General features: G+C 34.2%; 1 protein-coding gene across 1 annotated transcript; it reads right to left on the bottom strand.

Moving 5' to 3' along the window:
* Positions 1 to 411: 411 nt before the first annotated feature.
* Positions 412 to 20,926, bottom strand: LOC133300346 (beta-glucosidase 12-like). Its single transcript, XM_061499870.1, has 13 exons — positions 20,765 to 20,926; positions 20,594 to 20,663; positions 17,212 to 17,270; positions 3,271 to 3,346; positions 3,069 to 3,146; positions 2,874 to 2,961; positions 2,513 to 2,768; positions 2,048 to 2,163; positions 1,698 to 1,915; positions 1,536 to 1,567; positions 1,330 to 1,432; positions 693 to 801; positions 412 to 607 (listed from the first exon to the last, which is right to left on the bottom strand). Exons 1-13 carry the CDS (start codon positions 20,924 to 20,926, stop codon positions 412 to 414), a joined length of 1,563 nt encoding a protein of 520 aa, XP_061355854.1.
* Between the last annotated feature and the right edge of the window lie 651 nt (positions 20,927 to 21,577).

The raw sequence follows: 21,577 nt of genomic DNA, 5'->3' as shown, positions 1-21,577 counted from the left end.
CCCCCTCAAGTGTGAAATCCACCATTGATATGCTCCTCCTCAACCGAGTAAAGTACCCCAAGTGCAAAGTACTCGACCGGCCTCCTAGCCAATCATCAGGCTAGCTCGAGCCCAACCCGGCTCTGATACCAATGACAAGAACCTTGGGATACACCACCCTAAAAGCTAGCTCAAAGAGTGGGAGTGCCCAAGACCTTATAAACTCCACATTAGTTGCACATACAACTAATGTGAGACTATATATCTCAACAAATACACCGTTCAGTATTACAAACCCCACTTATATACTTAGGGAATCTGGTTCTTGACACAATTCATCACACTTGAAGACTAGAAGTATGATCATTGAACCATATTGCTCATGATAATTATATTTAAGTAGGTCACACATGGTTAATGGAGTTCACATTCTTAGCGCAAATCACCATATGTAGTTATTTTGTGTTGTAGGAAATTCCTAAACCAGATGGCTGATAGTTTTGGATGTCTTGTGAGGCCATTTTTGTAATCTACAAAGATAATTCCAAATCTCACAGTGTAGCCTGAACTCCATTCGAAGTTATCAATCAATGACCATGCAAAATATCCTTTCAAATTCACGCCATCCCTGATGAATTCAAAACCAGCAAAATTAGAGATTCAATAGATAAACTACAGAATTTTATTTGCTATTTCGATATGAAATCACTTACTTGATTGCAATTTGAAGATAATAGAGATGATCATAATAGTAATCAATCCTGTGTGTATCTGCAAGGGCTTCCTCAAGCGAGAGTGTTGAATCATTGAACTCATCCATTCCTATATATAAATTAATAAATTGTTTCCCATGAAAATATACGTATAAGGGCATAATCTCTCTCTCTCTCTCTCTCCGTTAGTACAAATCAAAATTAATTTTGCACTAACAAATAAGGGGTAGGATATTGTAACAAGTAACAATCAATTAGTGTTACTACCAATGTTACTATCAATCAATTTCATCGTTAGATCGATTATATTGATCCAACAGTTATATTTATTTCCATCTTTGTATGGTTATGATTTTCCATATTTAACGTGAAAGCATTAAATATGGAAAATCCTAATCATACAAAGGTAAAAATAAATATAAAATATTAAATATGGAGAATTATAACCATACAAAGATAGAAATAAATATAACCGTTGGATCAACGTAATCGATCTAACGGTGAAATTGATTGGTAGTAACATTAGTAGTAACACTAATTGGTTGTTAAATTATCCTTCCCCAACAAATAATAGTTTATACATATATAGATGAATATTTAATAATTAGATTGAAAGTATATACAATTAATTTATTACCATTTTCAGTGATGTAAATCAAAGGGTTGTTGTACTTTGTTTTTGTATAGAGCAGCATTTCCCGAATTCCTTTTGGATAAACATACAACCATTTTGAAGCAGCCTGCAAGTATATAAGCTTCATTTTCATCATGAAGCCCAAAAACTATCTGAAATGAACAATTGATATGTAGTTGCAATTGCAAATAAAGTATTCAGATACATACCTTTGGACCAATAGGTATCCCGTTACGCTCCTCTGTCACCATAAAATACATCATGCTCTAATACTAACAAAAATTAATAATAACAGTCTAGGTGTGATATATAATCTTTTTATTTATTAAAGTTTATTCTAATATTAATAAGATCTCATAAAATGCACTTACGTGTGAGAATAACAAGAGAATCCGTAAGGTAGCTAGGCCTGGTTTGACTTAATTCAGGTGCATTGGTAGCATAATAGGAAGTGTAGTGATTTAATCCAATAAAATCAAAGGACCCTTTTACAAGCCTGCCTTGATATGTAGAGAACTTTGGTAGTCTGCTCCCCACCAGAGACCGCATTGAACTTGGGTAATCTCCTATTGTCAATGGCTCCATAAACCTGAAAAATACATTCTTCAAATAAGCTCTCTTGACAAAATAAGTCTTCTCTTACCAATGGTCAATGACCAGGGTAAAGCATATGTAGTTTAGTTGAGTTCCACATGTGATTTTAGGTTCTTAAAACAGTTACCATCCAAACATGAAATCAAGGGCTCTTTGTGCAGCACGATGATCCGATTCTGTATCATAGAATGGCACCATCCAGTGGCACAGTAGTGATATCCCTATCCAACCCTTTTGAGATGGCTGCATACATAAAGGAAATGAGTTTATGGACTCTGTTTACTTTCTTAAAAATTAAGATACAACCTATATTTGTAAGAGTTGGCTTTTGCACAAATCACGCAGTTACAAATGAAACGTGCACACCTCCATGCGTGTTTCATCTTATTATTTTGGCATAATATTTAGCTTTTGAGGAAAAATATTTTCTTTTTCACATTAAATGAGTCAATAGTTTTTTTTTTTTTTTTTTTAAGTTTCTATCCATATGCTTCCAAGTTCCAACACAGCCTAGGTCTCAAATTAACTTTTAATTAATTCAGGAAATCCATCCGCTTTGTGAATTGAATTTTCAAAATTCAAATAGCAAAACCTGATACTTAGTCTTGTAGACATTGACAGCAGCTGCATGAGCAAGTAACTGATTGTGAGCCACTAGATAGGGTTCAGTGGCAGAATCACCACCAATGCAATTTAGGTTTTGCCATGGTGAACATCGTCCAGGTGCTTTCTTCCCTTCAGCATAGCCATGTTGGCTGAAGGTCCATGGCTCATTCAATGTAATCCAATGCTTTATCCTGTCTCCAAATTCCTTAAAGCATAGCTCTGCATAGTCCCTAAAATCATTCCTAGATATATTTATAGAAAAGAAAAAAACAAAAAATAGTTATAATTCAAAAGATGTTCACCTACTAAATATATTTCGATTATTAGCTATAAGAGATGTGAATTACACTATTTTATGGCTTAGAAAGCCACCATATTCATCTTCTAATGCCTGAGGAAGGTCCCAATGAAAAATTGTCACAAAGGGTTGAATATCTGCATTAACACATGACAACTAATTATAGTAACTACTTTACGTTTTAGACCAAAATTAGTGAACAACAATTAATGGAAAAAGAAATATTATTTAACTATATGATGACCTTTGGCTAGGAGTTCATTGATGAGGTTGTTGTAATAGTTGATTCCTTCGTTGTTCACACCTCCGCCAAGTTTTCCCTCTGAAATAAGCCAAAGGATCTCACGTTTAAATAAATACTCATTCATTTAGCCTAGATTTTTTTTAATCATTGGAATGATTAAGAAATGCTAGTGTGCAAAAGTTCTTGGTTTCCTGTTTCTTACTTGGCAATATTCTGGACCAAGAGATAGAGAATCTATAAGCATCCACGTTTATGTTCTTCATGATCTCAACATCTTCCTGCATTATCGGTTATGTTTCCAAAAGAATCTCAATTATACTGTATATTTGATAGAAAATAATGATTTCACATGATTAAATTATCTTTTATCTAAAGGTTTTTGAATGTTAACAAATCTTTCATTTTTTATCAAGAGTTAATAATATGGGTGGCAAAGCAATTAATCGGCCTTCAACTCGCCATAAAATGACTCAATTCGCCTTTGTATAATAACTCATACTTATATAATGAGTAACTAGGTATTTTGTATGAGTATATGAGAATAATTAGAAAAGAATTCAAATTAATGTGATGTAAGTCATTTTTTAAACAAAAGTGCAATTATAGAGAATTTACGATAAAAATACACTATTTCAGAATTTACCGGAATCTGAGAATGAGTTAGTGAGAAACTATCTCATGAGTTTAGTTAATATTAAAATCCATGATAGATGAGTAAATTCATGGTTTATGAGTTAGACACACACATAAGAGTAAATATGAAGTCATGGTTAGTTTAAGTGGTTAGTTGGTGACCAAGCTAACTAAGACCTAAGTCACTTAAGTGAGCTTATAAGACACAATAGCCACAACTCCATCACTCTCCTTCTTCCCAAATTTTGTGGCCACTATTATTGATGAGTAGGGAGAAAATTTCCAAAAACCCTAACATGAGTTAGAGACCATGAAATTGAGTGATTCCAAAGCCAAATTGCTTAGAATCTTGCAAGGAACAAATCCCTACCCAATTTTCGAGTGGGAATCAGTGTGGAGAGAGGTCCTTTACCCCAAAGTTTCGGGATTCATTGAGATTTGTGATTTTTTAGGAAAGCTTGAGTTCTTGGGAGCTTGAAAAGTTCTTCTTTCTCCATTCTTGGCTGATTGGTGGTAAGTAAAGCTCATTCCTTTTTTGTTTTCATGAAGAAATGATGATTTTAGGTTTTGGGGTATATATGTGAAATTCAAAAATGATGATTTTAGATGTGTTTTGATGGTTGTTGTTGTAATGTTAATGTTGTAGATTGTTCCAAGTGGTGTAGTGATTGAAGAAAATCGATTGGAAGCTTCATTGGACCAAGATTGGGTTTCTTGGAAATTTTCCTAAGAGGTAAGTTGAGTTTTGAGATATAATTTTGAGTTTTGAGATATAATGTTGAGTTTCGAGAGTAGTTTCTAGCCATTGACATGATATTTGTGTGTTGTTTGAGTTATTGAACACATTTCCTACCTTTGCCATAGGTTGTCTTGGTGTTGAGAAGTGGTGTTGTGCAATCTATAGTAAAGAAAAGCAAAAACGGAAGTTCTACAATAGGTAAACTTCTAGAGCTTGGGGTTAATCCCCTTATAAGTACACCAACTTCCCTTGGGAGTAGTAGTTTTGAGATAAATATGTAGTTTTGCTCTTTCACTAAAGTTCAATTGGGCCTGGTGTGTAAGAAGAGCTTATTCAGCTTAGTGCTAGGGTTTCTTGGAACTCATATATATTCTACATTTATAGACATCAGCCTTCTAGGTCTTCACTTTGTGGTTGGAGAAGCTGATGTAAGGTCATCTTCTTGATAGTGAGAGAATCCCCACACACCAGCCTTATCCCCTTTTAGACATAGTATGGAAGATCTATCACTAGCTAGCCTCAAGGAGATTATTCGTGTAGAGGAAAACAGTTCGTGAAAAGGAATCAAACACGGGGAGATATTGCACAAATCTGCGCGACAAGAGGTAAATTAGAACGATGATGATTCGTCGCGTCCCACTGCAATGGTCTAAACACTTCTGCAGATCCAATTGTGCCTACAATTGATATCAGAGCCGGATTGCGTGTTTGCCTGTGGATCTAGTTTTGAATTTACATTAATCATGTAATTAGTTTTGCTTCATGAAATATAGCACCTAGAATTCTATATTTATTGGTATGTATTTTGCATATGTATCCTTATAATTCTTTTCATTAAAAATTGATGCTTTAGTTGGTTTTGACTTTAATTTATGGTAGAGATTTCATTGTATTTTCTTGGGTTGTAACAAGGAGGCTAATCCCATATGATTAGGTTTCCTCCTTGATTTTTATTTTTGAAATTTTTTTGTTGTATTACAAAATTATAATGAAAAAAAGATCCAAGAGAAGTTGAAAACAAGGAGATCCAGATCTGTTTAGACAAGTTCGCGACCTTCTAATGGTCGATCTGAGAAACCAACCACATTGGGTGAAAGAAGACAGAAAACCATGCAAGTAGATGACCAGTTCTAGTAGATATGACGCTGGACGCGCCACCACATGCCACCAGAAGTGGCTACACGTGGGCGTCACTCTCCTGGAAAGAAATGGCATGTGTAGGCGTGTGGATGGTTAGATCTAGGTGGTTCCGTGGCCGTGGTTTCGTTTCTTCAGGGCAGTCTTATCCTTAGAGTTTCGTGCTAAGATGAGTTTGGGTGACTGTGCAGTGAACATAACAGCTAAGGTTCATAAAAGTTGTCTTAGGTTTTGTTGCCAAAGATTGGTATTTTAGGCCCATAGTTACCATAAAGGGGCTTGAAACAGCAAAAGCAAGGAGCGGATGGGCTGGAAAAGATTTTTTTGGTTTATTTTGTAATTTTATTTTTTTATCTGAGAAACCATGGAATAAAGTCTAATTATAATTGTTTTATATTTTATGAATGGATGAATTATATGTTTTGATATTATGCTTGATGTGATAACATGCCCTATAAAATAGGTGGTGTCATATTGTTACATAACTTGTTAATTACACGAGCATAATGACTGATATGTTTGAATGACTAGATTAATAGTCATTATGGCAATTAATATTTTGAAATTTAAATATAATGATTGTTACATTTTTTATAGGCTAGATTAATGGTTATTATGATGTTAATTCTAATTTTTGAAATATGTGCATAACGAATTAAATGATTAATGATTGTTATGGCAATTATTTTGATTCCAAATTATTCTTATAAATGATAATTATTATGATTTCTAAAATCTAGATTAATAATTAAGTCAATTATTTAGGATAATTTAATCCTAAGAGAACTGTTGATTTTGCAAGTAAATTGTGGGTCTTCTAGAATGGTGATGTGTTAAACACAGGTTGCATCCTGCAATCATGTATCATGATTCTGTGAAGCACACACTACTTATCATGATCAGATTTTAAGGCCTCAATGATTTCAAAATTCTGATAAACTCAACGATGCACGTTCATCCACGCGCTTGCTTACATAGTTTTTAAAATCAAACAAAAGTTACTATCAAGTTCACATTTCTAGGAAATTGGAAAATTGCTTATGTCGAACGAGATGTGATTTAAATTAAGAAATTAATTTAACCTCTAGGCACATTGTAGGACCATTAACAAATAATCATGTGAAGCACCACCGGATAAATATGGTTGGATTTTATTAGATTTGACCTAAATAATTATCGGAGGAGATTTAAATTAAGAAATTAATATAATCTCAAGGCGCATCGCGGGCCTGTCAATAAAATAATCATGTGAAGCCCCACCGGATAAGTACGATTGATTTTATTGGGCTTCACCAATTTAAATTTTTTTAATAAAGTATTGCACAACACAACGTTGACAATAATAAGTTATTAAAAATTTTTTTGAAATTAAACAATGAATTTTACATTAAACAAAGATTATAAAAATTCTCAATAAAAATATTGAATGAGTGAAGATTTTAAATTAAGTATTTAATTGTAAAATCTATGGGCTCCATGTGTAGGTCAATTAATACAATGGTCATGTGAAGCCCCCACAAATAAGCATAACCATATTTTATTTTATTGGACCTTAATAATTTCAAAATTTTAGTAAGATATTGTATGGCCCAATGTCGGCAGTACTTGGATACTAAAGATAATTTAGAAATTAAACAATGATTAATTACATTCAACTTTGGTAAAGTTATTAACCCTCTCTAGGAGGCTTTGGTAATGGCACCGAAGGCCCAAATAATAATTTTAGTTTTTACAAGTGACTTTTCCGATGTAAGCCTTGCAAAGAAAACTGAAGGATTGTTAACAATAAAAAAAATAGTTTGCGAGAATTCACTTGTACTTAGTTTGTTTATTGCATTATTCGTTTGTAATTGTGTGCCTTATAAGTTTTTCAGAAAATGACTTCCTTCGATACTTTAGAAATGATTTTGAGTCAAAAACCTCTAGATAGTACCACTTATAAAGAGTGGAAAACAAACCTCGATGTTGTTCTTAAACAAGAAAAGCTGAATTTTTTCCTAAGCATACTAAAGCCACGACAACCTATAAAGGATACGCATGAGAAAATTAAGATGCAATACTCAAATTGGGAAAGGACAGATATTGTAGTTCACTGCTTATTTTTATTAGTCTTTCCAAACACTTGCAGAAGCAAGTGAACATGCTTAAGATTGGAGTAGAGATGCTTCAGACTCTTAATGATATGTATGTTGCGTCTAGCAACTATGCTAGACAGAATGTAGTCAGTGCATGTTTTGCTAAGAGTTCTGTTACCAAGGAGAAACCTAAGGGTGGTATTAAGAACTGAAGGGAAGTGCTATGAACAAATATTGGTTATAAGTTGTCATACTAGTTGCTATGAAGAAGCCGAAAGGCAAGTGCTTCAAATGCAAACTGAAGGAATACTGGAAGAAAGATTCCCTAGAGGTGATGAAAAGAACTAGTGGTTCAAGCATAGAGGGCATGTTAGCACTGGACAAGGAAATTTTAAGCTTGCAGATGGGGAGCTTGTGTCTGCACTAGCAGTAGGACAAGTTATTTTATCTTTTGATAATTTAAGGACTTCAATTTTGGAAGACTGTTTGTTTGTTCTGGATTTGAAGAGAAATTTTATTTCTGTTATTTGTTTGTGTGAACATGGTTTGAGAGTACAATTTAATTCCTCAGTTTCAATAAGAAGTTCATCTTCTTGTTCATATGGTACATTGTTTAAATAGTCTTTATTACCTATGTCATATACCGCATTGAATTTATTATGTTGAAATAAAAAGATGATGAACAAAAACATTCACCAAAGAAATAAAAGTGTCAAATGAAACATATATTTGGCCTTTGTAATTGAGTTAAATTATCTTAAATAGGAAACATGGTTTAGTTAAAAGAGGGACTGAAAGTTCCATAGTCTTTGAACTAAAATCTACATGTAAATCATATTTGGAAGGTAAAAAAGGCCAAACAATCTTACAAGATCAAAGGGATTTGCGCGATTATTCAACTAGAATTGGTACATATTGATGTATGTGGACCAATTAGCGTTCGAGATAGAAGTGGTTATGAGTACTTCATTATATGAATGGTTACTCTGGATTTGGATAGATGAAGCTTGTAAGAACCCACACCGTTAATTAAGGTGTTTAATTAATAAATTATGAGAAAATAGGAAATGATTCCATAATTGGCCCTAATAATTATTATAAGGCTTTAATAATTATGGTAAGTGAGTAATAATGCTAAAAGTCGCTTTTCGGAAGAAAAGTGCAGATACCGGTTCTGCTAGTCGGTATAAATGCGTACCGAAAAAGTATCCCAGAAAATTATAATAAGTGCATGATAATTACTAGAATGATATGTAGGACTTGTAAAACGAGTTTCAAGTTCAAATAATGAGAACTGGTGCTAGAAATCGGTACTGGCTTTGAAAAGCGCATACCAGAAAGGTGCTCAGAAAATTATAAAAAAAATATGATAATTCTTGTAAAATTGAGTAGGTTAAGAATCCAGAGTTTGAGATTAAAATACTAAGCGTAGAAATTAAAGTTTATACTATGTGGTTAAATGTTAAGTGGCTATATATAGGCTTGTTAGCACAAAACCCTAGGCCATAACACATTAACTACGTGAGTCTTGGGGCTGGCCAACTGCTGAGTATTGTTCCATTGTTTTCCTCTTCCATTTCTTGAGCTTTGAGGCAACTTCCTTCACAAATCCTTCTCCTAAACACTTGGTGTGAGTGAGAGTAGCTTTGGGGCTGTGTTGTTGACCCTGTTCTGTGTTGGGGTTGCTGTTTGTGAATGTTGGAGGGGTTGTCCTCTTGAGTTGAGGTGGTGAGAGTCTTGTTCTTGGCTTGTGAAGCTCCAAGGAGCTTCCTTTGTGTAGAAAGGACCAACCTTTGGAGTTGCATTTTCGTACACCTATATTCCAGAACCTGTTGAGGCAGTGTGGTGGGCTCCAAGAGCCATTGATCCTCTGTTTTGAACCTTTGGTAAGTTATACCAACCTTGGTCTTGAGTTTTGTTGCTTAAAGATGAAGTCTTGGCATGTTTAAAGGGTTAATCAAGTAACCAACTGGGGTGTAGACCTTAATCAGTATAAAGATGCATGCTTTAACGTAATTAAGTGTTAAAAATGGAACCTTGGAAGGATATCTTCACGAAATGCATTTTCTGTATTCTGTCGTGAAATATCCGGATATGTGCCCGTGAAATATCCGGATATTGGATATCCGGATATGGGTTTTGATTATCCGGATATGGGATTCTGGATATCCGGATACGCAATATCCGGATATGGTCCCGAGGAATATCCAGATATTCTGGGATTTCGTAGAACAGTAGCTGTGTTGTGTGTACAGTAGGCTATTGGGGGATTGTGGACCCTAGATTGATGAAGTTGAACTTCTATAGTTAATGAACGAAGTCAGAATCGTTGTGATTAAGGGCTTATGGCTTGGTATGGAGCCTTAAGACGTAAAACGTAAGGAAAGGCGTTGTCTTTAAGTTATATGTTTGTGTTGCATTATTATTGATATAGTATTGGTCCATAACAGATTGTGAATCTGCTGTGTTGGGACTTTGAGCTGTGGACTCTTGGCCTTGGGTGTTAGCTTGCAAGGTAAGCTTTCGTGTCCTCGGTTTAGCCATGTTGTGGTTCCACCATGTCCCATGGGGGTGTGGTTTTATGCATGCTGTGTTACATGCTTTGAATATTTGAAATGCTGTTGAGCTTGATGTGTAATGGCTTTTAATATGCATGTGTTGTTTCATCTTGACGGTAAACCTGAGTATGTGGCGTCATACGAGATGGTGATCCAGGGTGAATACAAGTAGCGTCTTGCACTATGTGTGGGTAATAGACGTATTCCTGCACTTTTCTGGCCAGTAGAATAGGATTGACACACATGACATGATCATCTGCTGCATTGCACTATTTTAGAACTGATGATGATGAACTGCTTTTGAACTTATATTGCACATGTAAGTGAGCTTGAGGTGGAAAATCTTTGAAGACCCCTTGTCTTACTGAGATTTCTTGTTTAGAGATCTCACTCCACGTTTGGGGAATGCTTATTTCAGGTTCCGGTAGTATGGTGACTGATGCCTCTGGCGACAGGAGGCCAGAGCTTAGTTGATGATATTATGTTGTATTGCTGCCATGACTGGATTTGGATGCTGTTTATGTTTTCCGCTATTTAAGATTCTGTTATTGTTGAGACTGATGTTGGGCGTGTTGCCTTGTTTGAGTGAGCATGGGGATTGTCCATGACACTTTATGTTAGCACTTTTAGTTTGGAGTTGTATAAACTGTTAGATGGTCCGGTCTACGTTGTTGTAGTTCCGTGACTAGAGCCACACTTTTATTATCTATGTTATGAGGTATTTCAGATAGCTGTTTTATTGCAATTACATACAGGCGATGTTTTATTAATTGATTAATAAGTAAGTTGGTAATGATAATGACATCATAATTGAAAAGAAAAAGATATTCCGCATTTTTAATTAAGCGTTACTTAATACGATAGTATGATAACATCACCGGATATATACGGGGTGTTACAAACCTAGTGTGCCATAAGTATAAAGCTTTTAGAAAATTCCAAGAGGCTAAAGTCTGAGGTAGAAAAGTATCTAGGTATTCAAATCAAAACACTTTAGTTTGACTGAAGTGTTGGATATCTATCTGGTAAGTTCAGGTCTTACCTGATTTAAGAGAGGATAATTTTTACAACAGCTAACTCCAGGAACACGCTAGTTGAATGAAGTTGCAATATGCAGAAATTAAATATTTCTAGACTTGGTGAAGTCCATGTTCAATTATTCATCCTTGTCAATGTCATTCTGGAAAATGCCTAGGTGAAGGCAATGTACCTTCTTAACTTGGTTCTATCAAAGTCTATTGTAAAAACACCTATAGAATTATGGAAAGGATGCAAGTTGTAATGCTCCAATTTAATAATTAGATTGTAAATCAGACTATACCATGGATTAAATCTCACAATTATAATTTGTTCCTGAAATACAAAAAAGTATATGCAACACACATATATATATTAAAAAATTGCTCTATGCCAATACAACATCAAACTACATTACTTGATAATACACACATAGGCAAACACATGCCTATCAAAATGATAACAAACTATATACATGCATGATTATATACTTCATGCACTGCAAAACATGTCTACATAGACATTCAAAATAGCTAAGTGCCTACTCTTGTAGAGTACTCTATCCTTATTGAACTGGTCTTTTTCCCTTTGCAAGTTCTCCTGCTGCAGATGTACCTGTACTTTAAATTACAGCCCCATGATTGGGTGAGATATAAATCCCAATAAGACTCTGGGAAGCATATCTCTTAGATGTGAAATTCTTCTTCTTAAATAGTAACCTCTAAAGACTCCTGAGAAGGAAGAATGTGTGAGTAAAATATCTTATGCTTTGGCAATATTTAGTCTCATACATATCATGTTGGGCGTTAAATTAGACATTTATCACATAGTGGGAGTATTAAAACAGTACCATTCTGGATTTAGAAGAACACTAGATTATTGTTAAGCATGTACTCAAGTATCTTTGGAGAACGAGATATTATATGCTGGTATATTCTAGTGGGAGTCTTGAAAAGTTGAGCTTTCACAAATTCAATTTTTTAAGTGGATATTGACTCAAGAAAATCAACCTCGAGCTATGAAGTTTATATTAAACTAAGATAGCATCAGAGGTGGATCTTGCAGACCCATTTACTAAGAGTTTTTCTGAACTTGTGTTCGAGAGGCATGTCACTTCTTTGCGTCTTAGGAGGATCCCAAACTTGCATAAGCAAGTGGGAGATATTTTGTTCATTGTACTCTTAGAGTAAGGGTGTGCATGACAACCTTCCCAGAATCAATTCTTTTTTAATTTCTGTTCCCGGGAACAAAAATAGATAGGAAACTCGTTTGGTAAAACCGGTTTATATTTTTGTTCCCGGGATGAATCAGTTTAATTTTTGTGCTGGGGAACAGAAAAAAGAATCAAAAAATTTCTGCTTTTTTGTTCCCGGACACAAAATGAGAAATAGTTATTTCTCTGAATCACTCTACCTCTACCATCATCACCACCACCACCATCATCACGAACACGACTACCGCAACCATCGTCGCCGCCACCATTGGACCACTAGTGTCGTCATCACCACCACGATGCCATCGCCACCATTACCACCACCTTCACCCATCACTACCACCATGCCACCGTCATCGTCACTGCCGCCACAACCACCACCAGTATCACCATCACCGTCATTGTCACCACCATCATCACCACTACCGCCATCAACCACCACCACCATCATCGCAACCACTGTTGTCACTGCCACCATCGCCATCACACACCACTGCCACCACCCCCATCGTCATCACTACCACCACCACGATGCCACCACTACCATCACCACCACTGTCACCGACCACCACTACCGTTTTCGCAGCCACTACCGTCACCACCACCACCACCGTCGTCGTCGTCGCCGCCGCCGCCACCAACCACCACCACCATCGCCACCATTACACCACCCCCACCATGTCATCGCCACTACTACTGTCACCATCACCTACCACCACCGCCACCGTCGCAGCCACCGCCGCCACCACCACCATGATGTCTTCACAACCACCACCACCATGCAACTGCTACAATTTTTTCCGCCACCAACCACCATACCCACCACCAATGTCCCAGCCATTATCGTCACCTCCACCACCACCACCCTCACCACTACCGCCGCCGCCGCCGCCACCACCATTACCACCGCCATCGTCGCAACCACTATCGTCACAACCACCACCAATATCTTCACCATGTGACTGCCACCACCACTACCATACCGCCGCCGCCGCCACCACCACCATAATCACACCATATGGAAAGGAAAGTGATGATCCGAAATTTTTTTATATTTAATAGGAATTATTTTTTATTATATTATTTGTTATGTTATCAAACACAATTCTCATTCTCAGAATAAAAATAGAAAATGTTATCAAGCACATTTTTTTTCTCAAAAACTATTCCAAGGCATAGAAATAGAAAAGTATTGTTTCTTTTCAGAAAAGTGCTAGAGAATAGAATGGTTGTCTTGCACACTCTAAGACAATGAAACAATGTAATCATTTTTTAAAATTTACAAATGAGATATTATTCATTATTTTGTGCACATAATTTACAAACATTAAGGTCCGGATCAATTGTGGAGTACATGATCATTGGGATACGTTCGTAGAGGACATGATCATAGGTTCTCACAATTGATGAATTGATTCATAGCTGCTAAATAAAGTTGGATGCTTTATTTAGGCTGCAATATTTTATGAAATGGTTTTATTTGAATCATTGTAAAATATTGATGTGAATTAACATTCACATTGAAGGGATCGAGCGATTTGATTAAAATTATTTTTATGTCTTAAGGTATCAATTCTCCAGTTAACTATAGTTATATGATTACTCTTAGGCCTGAGTTTATTTTAAATAGGTAATTAAATAATTTTCATTTTTTGATTTACCAACGGGTGAGGTCCGGTCTATTACGGCCAATAACTCGATATTGTTGAAGTGACATTATTTGATTATCAATATTTATGAGATAAACAACATGAAATTTGTAGAATATATCCCCTTAATATATTTTGGTACTTGTATATTGAAAACATTGGTCAGTGCATATAATCCATTAAAAAATTATCACAGTCAAGGAAATAAATAACTAACTGAGTAACAGAAAACTCATCAATCAATTACTGACATTCTATAAAGAGGCAATGCATATTCATGTTATATGTGTTACTAATGGTGGAGTTCAAGTTCGGGGTTTTAGTGGAGTAACACTGAATTAGATAATCATTCATTGATTATCAGGAGCCTTGATTAATAACAGCTGGTAGATCCCTATGCTAGCTCGAGATATGGGATAAGGCATTTTCAATTGATGACGACTAATGAACATGGTCTTGGATTTTGGGCTCAAGTTTGTACTTAAGGGCAAGTGGGAGATTATTGAGTTTTGTTCTTTCACTAAAGCTCAATTGGGCCTAGTGTGTAAGAAGAGACCAAAAAATATAGAGCCCATTCAGCTTAGGGCTAGGATTTTTTGGAATCCATATATATATATTCTAATTTTATAGTCATCAACCTCCTATGTCTTCACTTTGTGGTTGGAGAGGCTAAGGTAGGGTCATCTCATTAATAGAGTGCGCACACACTAGACCTATCCCCCTTGAGACATAGTCTGCAAGATCTACCATTAGCCAGCCTCAAGGAGATTGTTCATGCAAAGGAGAGCAGTTCGTGAAGAGAAATCAAACACGAGGAGATACTGCACAGATCTACACGACAAGAAGTAAATTGTAGCATTTAAGCATAATATGATGCATGTTAAGTTGAGAATGATGAGATAATTATGAGTATGTTTGTGAGTTGAGTTATGTTTGAGATGTATAACTGGCCAATATGTAGATGTATATATGTGGTTACTTTTCTTGGAACATGACGGGGATATCCTAGGGATTAGATATCTAAGATGCTTAAGTTCACCTCTTGAATGTAACTGTATTTATGGACTTTCCTTGGAGCGAGCCCTTGAGGAACTTCATAGGGCTAGATGCTTATGAGACTGAAGTTTGCTCAGAAAGGATCATACTATAGGGACTTCTTTTGGAGCTAGCCCGATGGGGACCTCCTTGTGGTCAGATACTCAAAGAGGCTTAATTTCATCTCTTGGAAGTTCCCTATGTGTTGAGTTGATTTAAGTTACGTTGAGTTGAGATGATGTATTTAATGTTGTGTTTATTCTGTTGAGATGCATGTGAAGTGAACTACAGGGTGGAATGATCCTCCAAGGACCCCTTGCTTTACTAAGATTTTTATCTTACCCCATGTTAAGGCTATCATTTCAGCCAGTAGTGATGGTATAGGTAGATCACGTGGCAAGAGGCCAGATACAACATAACTTCATAGCATGTAGCTTGATAATTGTTTTGTTATTGTGTAATTAGTATTGAGTAGGTGATGACATGATAATTTTGATTACACATTTTGTATAATCCTATATTACATTTGATAGATGATCATGTATAGGAATATATTTTGAGTATGTAAAAATGTGTAATGAGTTGATGAAACAAATAATGTAATTATGTATATTCATTTGAGTTATGATATATGCATGAGATGTAAATATAATGCTTGCTTGAGATGCAAGTCACATGTTGAAAATCCTATGCCAATTAGGCTAGGTTCTTTGATGAGAAGAGATGTTAATGCAAGTTGAGATATGAATGTTGAGGTTTAAATATGATGAAATGTTGAGATATATTACCACTTTCAGTGTTGGTAGTAAGAGTAATGACAATATTGAGACATAGATTGATAGTGTTCTCTTTGGCACATGAAAATGAGAATGAATTATCTATAATGTTGTACAAGGTCATAATATGCGTGAAGAGTTGATGAGATAAGAAGGTTTAAGCTTCAAGTCATGTAAAGTTTAGATGTCTTGTAGCGCAAGAAATTCATAAAAGATAGTTTGAGACACAAGCTACATGTATGTTGAGAGAATACACAATGAAATAGTGTAAATGGTTGGTATTAATGCTTATTGTATAGTAGCATATATGACTTGCTCATTAGGTACCATAAGGGGGATAGAAATCCCCAAACTAAATGCAAGACCCGAAGTGAACCATCTAAGGTTCTAGGGAGCGTGCTAAAGCGCGCTTCCATATAAGAAAAAGGATTTGGGGAGTGTGCTAAAGCACGCTAGAAGTGAATAGCAACTTGAACCTTCGGGTGTGGAGCTCTTAAGAGCACTAAAATGCCAGAAAATACTTGTTAAGGGCGCTAATGCGTGCTAGGGTGTGCTAAAGCACAAGAAGTGCTCTAGAAATTGCTATCTCTTCAGGTGCAGCGCGCTCATCGAAGAGAAAATTAAGTGAAGCAACGCTTTTTAGGTTTTAGAAAAATAAAAATATGCTATATTTGTTTATGGGAATATCATGGTGATGTATTATGAGTAATGTATGATACAATTAAGTAAAGTTTAATTCTTTCGCACAATGAATGGGTTATGATTATAGTTTTTGAATTGAATTAATTATGGAAAGGGTTTTAAACAAAGAAGTAATAATTGTAGAAAATAAAAAGTTATTCCCTATTTTAATTCAATTATTGTAATTGGACTGCGTTTAATGCCGTATGTAATAATAACAAACCGGTGTACAACGAGTTGTCACACTCTACTTAGCTTTTGAAAGTGTGTTAAAAATTTCGACCTACCATAACTTACACTGCCTAGCTGCCAACATATTTGAAAATAATTTTTTTTTTAAATTATAATCTCCATAAATATAAAAAGTATCAAATAAAAATAAAAGATGTTAAAAATATCATTATTTGATTTTAAAAAAATAAATTAAAATCAACCCACCGAATCAACTCACCCCACAATAGATTGAATCTGTTTTAACCCGTTGTTAAACGGGACGAGTTCAAACGAGTTTACGAGTTGAAAATTTCAACACAACCTAATCTCGAGCTTTGCCACCTTTAATTAATAACCTTTCACGTAACGAAAGGATACACTTCCATATTATATACACAAGGGAGTATCCGGGGGTACCTTATAACGATGGTATTCATCGATGGCTACGTCTCCGCTACTTCTGTCATCTATCTTACCTGTCATGTTTCAATCAGAATAATTATTAATATTTACTAAATAAATTAAAGTCAAAATTGTATTGATTTTCAGTACAACACTCTAACCCCCATGATATCAGCTTCTCTTCTCAAATTAATAAACTCTGAAAATTGTGTGGCATACTTTTATCTATTTTTTCTCCATTTTACACACCCTCTCCATTTTTTTATTGTATTTGTTAGATAAATATAAAAGGGAAAAGTGTGTATAATTTTAAAGGATGTAAAGTTGTGTCATTTTAAGAGAGAAAAAGAGATAGATAAAAGAGGAGAGAGAGTTGACAAAAAAAAATAAAGGTGTGGGTCCCACCTCTTTGTGAGAGTGAAAGGATGTAAGTTGTGTAATTTTAAATGATAGACATTTTTCCCAATATAAAATTATCAATGTAGTTTCACTCAATTACTTAAGTTTTTGGATTGAGATTATTTTTTACATTAATTGGTATCAAAATCGACATAACTAAATGATTATGAATTCGATTATTATCACCTTCATTCTATTAATAAAAATAATTAAATATTATAAAATTTCTTAATTCAAGTGGACTGACTTAAGTAATTTTAATGAATTCTCGTATGAAAGAGTGTATTAAAGAAATATAAAATTATTAATATATCCTCAATCAATAGTGTAAACTTTTGAGTTGAAATATTTTTTCACATTATTTTCTCTAACTTTTTCCCTTTTTCAATTTTATTTGCAGAATTTATATAATTTCATCTTTTCTGTTTCTATATGTATGTGCACATATGTTTGCGTTTCTTATTTTTTCATATAAAACAATATTGGAAGGACTGGCTAGACTTTTGCGTGACTAAAATACTCCTGCAATTGGGAATCCATCATTTTCATGTCCCCCGTTGATATATAGAACAAAAAAAAAATGTGAAATTGATTTTGATACATTTAATACTTTGAAATTAGAAAAACATTTAATACTTTCTTTGTTAAATAAGTAATTAGTGACCAAACACCATTAACACAAGTGGTAAGAAGATTGTGTCTTTTAATTAGAGGTATCAAGTTGAGTACTGATAATGAAAAAAAAATAAAATTGGGAGAGCCGCCCCCGCTTTGGGTCAGGCAATGCTCGAACCGAATTTGTCTGAAAGATTAACTGATTGAAGAGACTAAAAAAATAAATAACCAGTGAAGAGTTACAAATAGTAACATGTGCCCCTAGAGAACACATTAACAAAGCCCTTCATATTATTATATGTAAATTATTCTCATAATGATTGTGACCACATGCAACTTCCCGTGAATTAGGGGTTCAAATTCTGTAATTATTACTTTGAAGAAAGTTTTAGCTAAGTACCTACAATCCTCCCAAATTACATGGGCAATTATTTGTTACAATTATTCTTATGAGATCACATGTTTCGACCTCTCGATTCAATAAGTTGAACCTATAGTATATGCTTTACCAATTCATTGTGTAGGTTAGTTTTAAATAGACAGTATTAGCTAACCTAATTGACCTTTGAAAATATAAATTAAATCTAGGCAAAGAAACTGATCATTTTAAGCAACTTATTTTTTATTCATAAAGTTTTTTTTTTTCAAAGATCAAATTTGTCATAAATCTTAACAAGAACTTGCAATAATATATACTTATAAGTTTTTTTTTTTTTGTATAAGATATATACTTATAAGTTAACTATATAGGATCACAATAAATTTTTAGCAACTAGAATTAAATCTAAGCGCTACATTGAGTTACTTCCATCCGTACCAGTTCAATCATCCTTATTAATAAATTGGCTTCAGTTCATGTAGATGATAGAAAAGTAGCAACAGTTGAGGTGGTTATGTACTTAATTACTCTCAAATATTAAACGTATGTTTAGTCTCAAGCACCAAAAACAAAGTATGTATAGTCTCTTTTATAACGATAAATTTGTTATATGATTGTAATATATATTATACCCACTTGAATTATAATATATGGACTCAGACAGTTCTATCTATATCCATTTTCTTATATATATATATATATATATGGGGAAAGATTTGTTTACAAATTTTTTTTACAAATTTTTGAAAATTACACTATGTACTCCCGGGAGAACATAGTGTAACCAAATGTTCTCCCGGGAGTAGGGGTGAAACTGGGTCGGGCCGCCTATAGGGGCCTACGGCTCGGCCTACGTCAATCCAGACCTGGCCAGTAAATTTTGTAAAATAGGTCGAGCTTGGGCCTTGAAAAAGCTTGTTTAATAAAAAGGCCGCAGACCCACTTTCACAAGGCCTGGCCTATAAGCCTACATGCCGACCTATATTGTACTATTTATTTTAAATAAAATAAAATAATACAACAAAAATTTATCCAAACAGAATATAAAATCAACAACATTAGTAATTATATAAATATTCATAAATTCAATGTATATCCAAACAGCAAAATATAGAACAAAATCATTCAAAAAGTCTATTTAACCAATAAAATGGTGTGGAATGGATTGGGGAGAAAGAGAGAGCTATTACAAGTAGTATAAAAAAAATAATAGAATAAGTATGCCTTGAAGAAAAAATAAAAGATATAAATTTAATCAATTGCAATTATTTATAACTTAATTATATTCGATTATATTTTAATAGAAATCTGATTTTATTTCTTATGTAAGAAGAATCAACATCTCAGCATGTTAAATTGTGTATAAGAATATATTAAAACATTTTTGGGAGAGGTTATACTTATTACAAGCATCGTGATGTGTTTGTTGGATTCATGTAGTTATTTTAATTTACATAGTATGAATTTATTTGTTGGATCTGATAAAATATATGTTATTTAGTTTAAACATTTTGCTTTTGAAAGTGACTTAAATGCAGATTGTAGAAGTTTTGTTGTGATTCATGATTTTGTTTCACCGTTGAAATTATGATTTTTGGTTTAACAACAGAATTTGAGTATTTTGTAAAGTGTATTTATGGTTCTGCTTGGAAGTTAAAAATTAACATGTTAACGGGTTAGTCAGGCCATTTATTTTTTTATAAACGGGTCAAGCCAGACTAACAGTTAGACTCGTACTAGGCTTAAGCCAGGCCAAATTAAAATTTTCTGGCATAGGCTTGGGCTTTTTAGGGCAAAGCTTAACCCAACTCAGCCCACTTTCACCCCTACCCGGAAGTACATAGTGTAATTTATAAGAGTTTGTAAACAAAAAGTTTGTAAATATAACATTTTCATATATATATATATGAACAAATTCAAAAATCAAATGTTTAAACTAGAAAATTTCAACTTAATTATACAATATTGTGGACATTGACATCACTTTAGACAAAGAGAGGAGACCTGGATAATTATGAGTGAAAGTATCCCATATACTTGGTCCTCTGCCACCGTCATTTGCTGCCCCTTCATACTGAAATTTATGCATAAATATAGGTACGTACCATCACATATTTTTCATATAACGTCCAATTACATACACAATCTAAAAGAATATAGGAAATTTTGAGGTACCTGGTAAGCAGATGATGCTGTCCCAAAAATAAAACCTTCTGGGAAACTACTCCGGTTAAGGGATGAACTGTTATCGTTGCTGAACATCATTTCAGCCTCAATGATTGTTACTGAGCTAAGAATTAGTAAAATAACATGGAGAAGAAAGACATTCAATGCCATAACTACATTAATCTGCATATTTGCTTCACTTCAACGTATATTGCGTAGCTTGGGCCCTTATATAGTGGAACTTATGTGCACTATCAAATTAAACACGAGATTAACAGATGAAATCAATCATTGCAAGGCAAAGATAATGTATGTTTATATTAAATTCGACCTTATTATAAATAAAATTAATCTACTTAAGCGTAACGTGTGAAGCATGCTTTTCTTATCAGGATTAACAAAATATATGGTGACAAGGATATATCATATATCTACGACCCTAAATGATACGAGCAGTTTGATTTATAAATTAAAACGAAAAGAAAAGATGAATAATCTTCTCTCTCTGTTTTTTTTTTTGGTAGAAGAATCTTCTCTCTTTTAATTAAGCATAAAGATTTATTTATTTATTTATTTTGGATAAAAGCATAAAGATACTTCATGTTCGAGCATTGGTCTCCCCTAAAAACTTTTTTGTGTGTGTTGAAGGCATTGCTTGAAAAGGATGAATGAAATCACTAGAATTGATACAGTAACGAGGGATTTAGATAAATTACCATTTCTTTGTATTTGACTTCCCGTTAATCAATTATTCTGGCATGATTGATTATTATATTATTATATTATCACTTTCGTTGATACTTTTTAAAGTTAATTGGCAGA

This window comes from Gastrolobium bilobum, unplaced genomic scaffold, assembly GCF_033153095.1.
Source record: "Gastrolobium bilobum isolate Gb01-03AN ecotype WA unplaced genomic scaffold, APGP_CSIRO_Gbil_v1 utg9597, whole genome shotgun sequence".
NCBI classification, from domain to species: domain Eukaryota; kingdom Viridiplantae; phylum Streptophyta; class Magnoliopsida; order Fabales; family Fabaceae; genus Gastrolobium; species Gastrolobium bilobum.
This window is presented reverse-complemented; position numbering and strand designations above follow the sequence as displayed.

Coding starts and splice junctions, on each gene's coding strand:
- LOC133300346 (XM_061499870.1), bottom strand. CDS start 20,926: ATGGCATTGAATGTCTTTCTTCTCCATGTTATTTTACTAATTCTTAGC. Junction 17,271..20,593: donor TTTCACTCATAATTATCCAG/GTCTCCTCTCTT, acceptor GAAACATGACAG/GTAAGATAGATGACAGAAGT. Junction 3,147..3,270: donor TTGGTCCAGAATATTGCCAA/GTAAGAAACAGG, acceptor GGCTTATTTCAG/AGGGAAAACTTGGCGGAGGT.